The sequence below is a fragment of the Phoenix dactylifera genome, chromosome 16, assembly GCF_009389715.1.
Source record: "Phoenix dactylifera cultivar Barhee BC4 chromosome 16, palm_55x_up_171113_PBpolish2nd_filt_p, whole genome shotgun sequence".
Classification (NCBI taxonomy): Eukaryota; Viridiplantae; Streptophyta; class Magnoliopsida; order Arecales; family Arecaceae; genus Phoenix; species Phoenix dactylifera.
Genome location: NC_052407.1, coordinates 3,744,607 through 3,752,550, shown reverse-complemented (window position 1 = coordinate 3,752,550; position 7,944 = coordinate 3,744,607). Strand labels below are relative to the sequence as shown.

Genomic DNA, 7,944 nt, shown 5'->3' with positions numbered 1-7,944 from the left:
ACTGATTTAATTGCTATAGTCTATCATTTCTACCTATATATATATAATGGAAGAATCCACCGTAACTCCAGCTTGTCTATTGCTTCTCTGAAAACCAGGTATTAGGCACATGATGGGATTAGTTCCTAACACAACTTTCCTCAATTACATAGAGCACAGCTTTCACTCCCCAAAGTTGAGAACCACCACCAGTCCATGGTCAAGTAACACTTCCTAATAACCAGCCAAACTGTAATAGAGCATAAACACAATCCAATTGCCTCTAATCAGAGACAAGGCAGCTGATATATCCACTGAGGTCGATCCATTTCAAGCCAATTGAATGTTTCAGTCATGTTAAACTTTATTTCTAAAAAGAACAGTTAGACATCTAGGCTGCAATTTATTCTTCTACAACAAAAGGCAAAGCCATTCTCTGGCATGATGAAAGCAGCCAGACAATAGAGTTAAAACAACGCAAATAGGAGTTTCAGGTTGACAGGCCCACAGTAAGTGAAAAACATCACCAGTTATAAACAGATTGTGACTGCTTGGACAGGATCAATCTGAAAGGCATGCAAGAGAATCATCAGTCAAGATGCACAGTGCACTGGGTCCGCCGTAACCTTCTGTGCTTCCCATCATCAGATGGCTGCAGCAAGCACGCCGGAACAATAAGTTGTGGTGAAATGACATAAGGAGAATAGTGCGAAAAAATGTGAAGAAAGAAAAGACCAACATGTATGAGGCCAACTAAGTGCAGCCCTAGAAGCCCTTCGTCTCACCTGCTGTAGAGGATATCGAGGGACCTGAACCCTTTTGGAGCCATCAGCTAGCCGCTTGCATGGTAAATGGTTTTGAACCACAGCAAACTCATTAAGAACCTAGAAGAAGTAGATCAATAGTATTCAAAAGAAATTTCACCTGAATATTTCTTATGAAAGTGCCTGGTATGACAAGAATATTTGCAGGTAACCACCGTGTTTAAAGATAACGGGAAATCAATCAGCCTTATTTCATCCAAAAAAGCGACAAATATATAAGTTTCAGGATGAAGAAAGAAAAGCAATGGCCAGAAGACATCAGCTGATAGCACAAGTCCAGGACCTTGTGCTTATAAATGGAGTATGTGCAGATGCAAGTTGCGTAAAAGATGAATTAAACCTCATGCTGTATACATAACAGTAAATCCAGACAAGTGAACCTAAATTTCTTGTAGACCAGGATAATGAGTTAAACCTCATGCTGTATACATAACAGTAAATCCAGACAAGTGGACCTAAATTTCTTGTAGACCAAGATAATGAACTCAATCTGCAGATATGCTATGTGTCTGGTCAATTACGGTTCAATTTCCTCTTTTCAAAAGTAATTAGCAGCAATTCAACAGCTAGATGTGCTCTAGATAGAACTTAGGTTTGCTACACCAGTAGAGAATTTCCCATCTTGCCCCACCACACTGTATTTCCTTTTACACTAAATATGGTCACATGTTTTTCAATACTTTCCCTCAGTTATCTCCAAATGCAAGTAACATATTTCTATTTTGTGCTCTCATCTTTAGCAACATACAACATTGTTAAAAAAAAATTGCATCATATAAAACAACAATCAATCTCTATCTTCATGTCATGCAATCAGGTTAAGCAATCACAAAGGTTGGCCTTTCTCAATACCTGGTTTCGAATTGCCCCAGTTAACATATCTTGACACCCAGAAGCATGAACATGTTCCAATTTGGGACACTGGAGCAACAACCTCTCTGGGAAAAATTTCGCGAAGCATAAAATCGATAATGAGAATTTATTTTGACCTCTAATCCTAAATGAGGAAAGCCACAGACTCATACCTGGATGCAAATTTGCACATGAGTTAAGATTGAGATCATTAAGCTCTGGACAGTTTAGGTATAGGGCCTGCAATGGTTATAAATTAATCAAAAGGGAATGAAAAGAGATCATATGAGCATATGAGAATAGCTTTTGTAGTGACTTACATCTAAATCAGAACAGCCCCATAAACTGATCCTTCTCAAACACCCATGCTTTATAATTAGTTTTTGGTAAATTGGTTGTGGCTTTGATGTAGGTGATTTCTGACACCTTCTGAGTTCTCCGCTACCTTCATTACCAATCAAGCCATTTTCTTCAGGACTTTCATTTTGAGAATTAATAGCACGCATGCTCATCCCACAGTCAATTAGTTGAAGAAGTGGTAATTGTGCTGTAGCAAATTGGATCCCACCTGAAAAGGCATGGAAGAAGATATCTAAGAACATGGACAAATCACAACATGCAGCCAACCTCATATTGATGGGCTTGGTGTGCATTTTCCAAATTAGTGCATCTAGCATAAATACGCAAAAACATAACAGCATAAAGAAAATTGCTAATTACTTGAAGTAATGTTAGGACAGAGAGCAAGGAGGAGTCTAGATAGGGTCTGAGAGAATGCATTGCATATCATTCCAATCCCACTGTCGCTAATGCTTGATCTGGAAACACAAGCAGAAAATGAAAATTAAGAACCTAGAGGATCAAGAGAAATTGCAACAAGTAACAGTTGACAAGGAATGTTTGAGGAGCCTTATTATAGTCAGCATATATAGTGAAGATTGATATCGCTGTAAATCACCAAATCTGGAGCTTTGGACAGTGCATCTTACAGGTTAAGCATTCATAGAGTGCAGAGTAGAGCATACCCACTTAAGTCAATCAACTCTAAACTTGAATAATTTGAAACTATAGCAGCCACAGCTGCATCTGTGATTTTTGAACCAAGAACCAGTGACAGCATGCGCAAGCCCCTGACAGAAAAACTTCATTAGCAGACCTAGCAAAAAGAAGATTTGAAGAGCAAAAATAGTGGAGATGCTTTTAAATTGCATTAGAACTTGGCAGTTGAAATTGGATTTCCCAATTTCACTCATATCTGAGCTCTAACATCTGTAGAAAACTCAATGATCCAGCATGCATATGATAAATATTATATGAGGTCAATCTTAGCACAAGATTCTTTCAATAACTTAGACCACCAATCAGCAAATTATTATGTAGTTATTCGCATACTTCTGAGACAAATAACATACCTTAGGTTTGTGCTTGCTAAAGCAAGCACAGCGTCATTACAAAGTTGAATTGATGCAATATGCATATTTCTTAGCCGTGGACAGGTGCGGCCCAAACTATCCATCATGGTAACAAGATCTGTTGAATCATTTTCTTGTCGAGTAAAATCAAGAGAAAGCTCCTTCAGATTAGGACAGCTAATAACCTATAAAGAGTAAATGAGAATCAATTAATGCATGGACAGAGAATATGAAAGAGTTACTGCATTGACAATGCATAAAAAGTAGTTGATAGTTACCATTTTTGAAATGCAATAAAGGTCCGAAAGCCAGAGAGTTGACAGGCTTGAAGAATGGAGGTTGAGAAGTCCAAGACTAGTGCAACCTTCCACTTTAAGAACTGAAAGACACCTTTTCTCAGCAACAAAACGACCCAATTCATCCCTGCAAGATGAAACCTGTTGATCAAATAAATTGCCCCTAATGTATACACCAGTCAAAAGAATCTAAACACAGACCTAGATTTTTTATAGTTTTCAAGAAAAAGACGCATTTATGAATTTATCATTAACATCCTTCTAAAATGAATGAACAAGTCTATTGACAAAACAAACAGTAAGCTAAAATAGCAGCATTCCCAACAAAACAGCATCATCGGGTGCAGTAATATAGCAAATCCTTCAAAAGGAAAGAAAATGTGGGGAGAAGATGCATAGATAAAACAAAGAGCTTTTCCAATCAATAAGGCTCACATTGACATGGTTGACAAGCAAGAGTGACTAAACAAGCAAATGAAACAAGGGAATGAATATCTTGATATCGATGTCGATAAACTGAAACCCAACAGATATGCATCTAAGGTTCAAAGCAAAAATTGCTGAACCGAGCCGTACCGGCTAGTTCAACCCGAACCGAGCCAATCCGATCTCCGACCAAGTTGGTTCTCCAATGGAAAACGGTTCCAGCCCCCTAGAGGCCGAAATTTGATTGGTTGTGGCTGGACCGGCCAGAACTGGATGGTTACATCCGATTCGAACGGGTACTAAACCGTATCGATCGCCGACCGGTATGGATCTCGGTACCGGTTCGACGAACCTTGATTCAAGGACATCCTTGGTTAATAAAGAGAACATAGTTTTCTTGTCAATTGGACTTGTGTCTCAATCCGATCAAAAAGAAATATATTGTGTGTTGACCACCGGGAAAGGAATGGATTAAGATTAAGACGGACGGTTCAATTAGCGAGCATGGGAAGGCTTGTGGAGGTTTAGCAAGAGACGATAAAGGGGATATATGCCTCTCTCAAGCAGTTAAGAACAAGACCATACTCGAAGTTGAGCTCTTTTGCATCTTCCAAGGTATTCAAATAGCAGCTGAAAAGGAGTGCCAGAGGATTTGGATTGGTTTGGATTCCCTAACATAAGACATGGTCTACTCTCATCCAAAAGTCCGCAGCTAAGGAAAGCCTCTTCTTCATGAGATCAATAAGGTACTCGCTAGTTCTGAAGATTTGAAAATCTCCCATACTTGGAGAGAAGCAAACCAACCAGCCGATTTTATGGCAAGCTTTGACTATGCGGTTTGTAGTAGACATATTTGGCCTTCACATTTTTCCTTTCATTTTGTATATTTAATTGAAGAGGATAGACATATTGACAAAATTTCAAGCAACTCATACTCTCATAGCTTTGAAATAGATCACAGAAGGGATCAAGAGTAATGAATATTTTTAATATACCAGGCAAGGTACGTCGTACTGGCGCGAATCGGACGGTACGAGGCGTGCCGTACATTACCGATTCGGCACCGGAACCCAGTACGGACGGCGTACCGATACTTGGTATGCCAAAAAAAAATTGGTATTGTACCGTACCAACACTATACTAGTATGGCACCAGTACGAGGTTTGATATCGAGACGGCGAACCTTGATACCGAACATATGTACATGATCTTACACATGGATGAAACGCATAGAAATGAAACTAACATCACACTTCAAGTACTATAATAGTAAACAAAAGGACGGTTTTCAAGAATATGAGTTTCTATGACAATCCTGGGCACATTCACAGATATGGGTTGAAGGATGATGTAACTATCTGCAAGTGGCAAATAAGCAGCAGGTGCCAGTGAATAGTGAGTGGACTGTCTTGATGGTACAGATATATCATATGAAATGCACAGAATGGACCTAAATCCACTTATTATTCTAGTAACATGGCGGCACAGAAACACACAAGAAAAGAAGGTAAACTTATATAATTTAGACATCAGCATATAAGGAATCATAGGCTAAACTTAATCATAGAAACAGAAAAAAGGGGCAATCAAACCAAGGATAATAGTTATTGACATACCCAGTTATCCGATTGACTGCATTGTCACCAATATTGATCTCAAAAGCTTCTAAACTAGGGCACGAGAATGCAACACAAGCTAGCAATGTAGCATCAACATCACTGCACCAACAGCAGAAAGAATGTGCCTATCAGGGCATACTCATCCGAATCTGCATCTATATACAGTTGGATAATCAAAACAAAAGGGTCTGTTGTTGTTTTCCAGTTTTATCAATTCCCCTTTAATACATAGATGTATTGTGGATCATGATAAACCAGTGGAAATCTTACTTTCTTTTCCCCAGGATACCATTTTAGTTAGAGGAGGATCTCATAAAAGCTGATGCTTGCTATAATCCATAGCACAGCATTGTTCACAGTTCACCATGCAGAAACAAAAAAAAAATGAATACAGAAATTATAAGGAAAATATCTCATACCCTATCAATCATTTCTGCCATGCTACGGTCTCCCACCAGTTTCAGACCATCAGAAGAACCGAAATCAAAGAAACAACTAAAAGATAGAGCATAAAAAGATAAAATTTGATACATGATCGGATTTAAGTTCATAAAACTCACAACCATAGCAAGATCTAACCATGTCAAACCTACAGAACAGCTTCCACAGACAGAATAAACAGATCAAGATAACTCACATCAACAAGAGCTTCATAATCTAAAGATCTTCGATTACATTGATCAAGATAGCTCACATCAAAGCCCCAGATCCATATAGAAGGAACTGAGACTGAGATATGAAGGTTAGAAACATTTCTCTAACAACAACATTGTCAAAATTCATGATAACAGGAGCAACAACAAGCAGGAAAACTGAGGAGGAAAAATATTTTCTTTCGGTTCTTATTGATTCACCAAAATCCATAATATTTAGATCCATCATCAAAAGATCGGGAGAAAAGGCCATCAGCATAAGCCCATCCCTGATCTGTGAGTTATCATGACTGTATAAATTTCGACTAAAAATTCGATTTTTTTTTAATTAAAAATTAGTTCTTTTCAGCTCTATCATCCACGCACGAGATCCCCCCTCCTCTTCCTCCCTCGATCTAAGAAAACGCCCTAACCTTTCTATCCTCAGAGTAAGCCGCGCCAGTCCGGCGCACTTGTGCAGCACCGATCCAACGAAACCGATCTGAGATCGAGGAGAAACCCTAAGCCTAAGCTCCTCCGCGGATCGCCACACTCTCTTCACGCACTCCCTCCATCCCCGGCAGACCACCGCCGCCCCCATCAGCTCCTTGGGCGACAGCCGCCTCAGGACCTCCACCAGGCACGACACCGGCAGAACCCCGCCGCCCACCTCCACCTCCTCGTAGTCCGCCGCCGCCGGGGTCTCCGCCACCTCCTCCTCCTCCATCCCTGGCGCCGCCGCGACGGCTGACGGAGTCCGGTCCTCCTCAAAAGAGAGGGCGCGGCGGAGGCGGTGATCGGAGCGAGGGGGGAGGATGTCGCCGTTGCCCGAGGGGCAAATGTGGCCCTTCTTGGGGAGGCCGCATCTGCCGCAGTTGTAGCTGCCCCGCTTCTTCAGCGCGCCCCGCTTGGGCGCGGCGGAGGAGGCGGTGGCGACCGCGGGCGACTCGCCGACCATCCAGATCCCGACGTTTCGGAGGAGGGGTAGAGAGAGAGAGGGAGAGAAGGGGGGAGTGAGGCGGTGGAGGGGATGAAATAGAGAGCGGGGAGAGCATGGGCTTGTCGGAATAGGGGCGGGAGATTAGAGTTAATTTCGCGCCATTTGTATCACGTGCCCCAACGGAGCGGAGCGTTGGAAAAGCGAGAAAGGGGCTGAATTACCAGAATGCCGTCGGTCGTTTTCGAATATAGATATGGACCGGGTGCTTCTTTCTTCTTCTTTTTTTTTTGGAATAGCATTAGGGAAGTCATTAATTCCCCCCACTTTTACTTCTATATAATTCTGTGGATGCCCACCCTTGATTTATTTGGTGGAGATGTTCAATTAGATTTTTTTTCATAATTCATCACATAATTATATTTTTATATATTTGCAACGCCAAATCAATAGTTTTATTTGCCACAAGAAATGGTATTTTCCTCTTTCTTTAGCTTTGGACGAAATTCATCGCAAAAGAATTGTTGTCAACTTTTTTTTTTAGGCTAAATTGTTGAATGATATCAAAAATGTGAAAGAAAAAAAAAAGTTTTTTTTCTCTCCCAAAATTAACAAAAAATGTTCAGAGAAAGTAAAAAGGATGAATTTAATATATATATATATATATATATATATATATATATATATATATATATATATATATATATATATATATATATATATATATATATAACTCGAACCTCTAGATCTACAAAATAAACAAACATCGCTAGGCTCCTAATTAAATTATTCAAAAAATAATTAATTTATACTCAAAATCTTCCATTGATCGAAGTTAATATTTGGGCAAATCCTGTATAGTCCTTCTTAAATGTCTAAAGAAAGTAAAAAAGATGAATTTAGAAAACATGTATGTAACTCGAACTTTTAGGCTCATAAAGCAAACAAAGATCGCTGAGCTCCTGAT

General features: G+C 39.9%; 1 protein-coding gene across 2 annotated transcripts; it reads right to left on the bottom strand.

Moving 5' to 3' along the window:
- Positions 1–318: 318 nt before the first annotated feature.
- Positions 319–7,117, bottom strand: LOC103705978 (F-box/LRR-repeat protein 17-like). 2 transcript variants are annotated; one of them, XM_017842469.3, is made up of 11 exons: positions 6,475–7,117; positions 5,406–5,507; positions 3,346–3,490; positions 3,068–3,252; positions 2,681–2,785; positions 2,376–2,473; positions 1,976–2,223; positions 1,829–1,895; positions 1,656–1,741; positions 765–863; positions 319–545 (listed from the first exon to the last, which is right to left on the bottom strand). In XM_017842469.3, exons 1-11 carry the CDS (start codon positions 6,996–6,998, stop codon positions 510–512), a joined length of 1,695 nt encoding a protein of 564 aa, XP_017697958.2. In that variant the 5' UTR covers positions 6,999–7,117; the 3' UTR covers positions 319–509. The 2 variants fall into 2 exon arrangements, with proteins under 2 accessions (XP_017697958.2, XP_008788126.2); XM_008789904.4 differs by having other exon boundaries at positions 319–631; positions 6,475–7,116.
- Positions 7,118–7,944: the final 827 nt, after the last annotated feature.

What these genes read in the sequence shown, in the direction of transcription:
- LOC103705978 (XM_008789904.4), bottom strand. Translation starts at nt 6,998, where the DNA reads ATGGTCGGCGAGTCGCCCGCGGTCGCCACCGCCTCCTCCGCCGCGCCC. An exon ending in GAGTTGATTGACTTAAGTGG is followed by an intron (nt 2,474 to 2,680) that starts GTATGCTCTACT and finishes TTGTGTTTCCAG; the next exon opens with ATCAAGCATTAGCGACAGTG. An exon ending in CTGGGGCAATTCGAAACCAG is followed by an intron (nt 864 to 1,655) that starts GTATTGAGAAAG and finishes TACTTCTTCTAG; the next exon opens with GTTCTTAATGAGTTTGCTGT.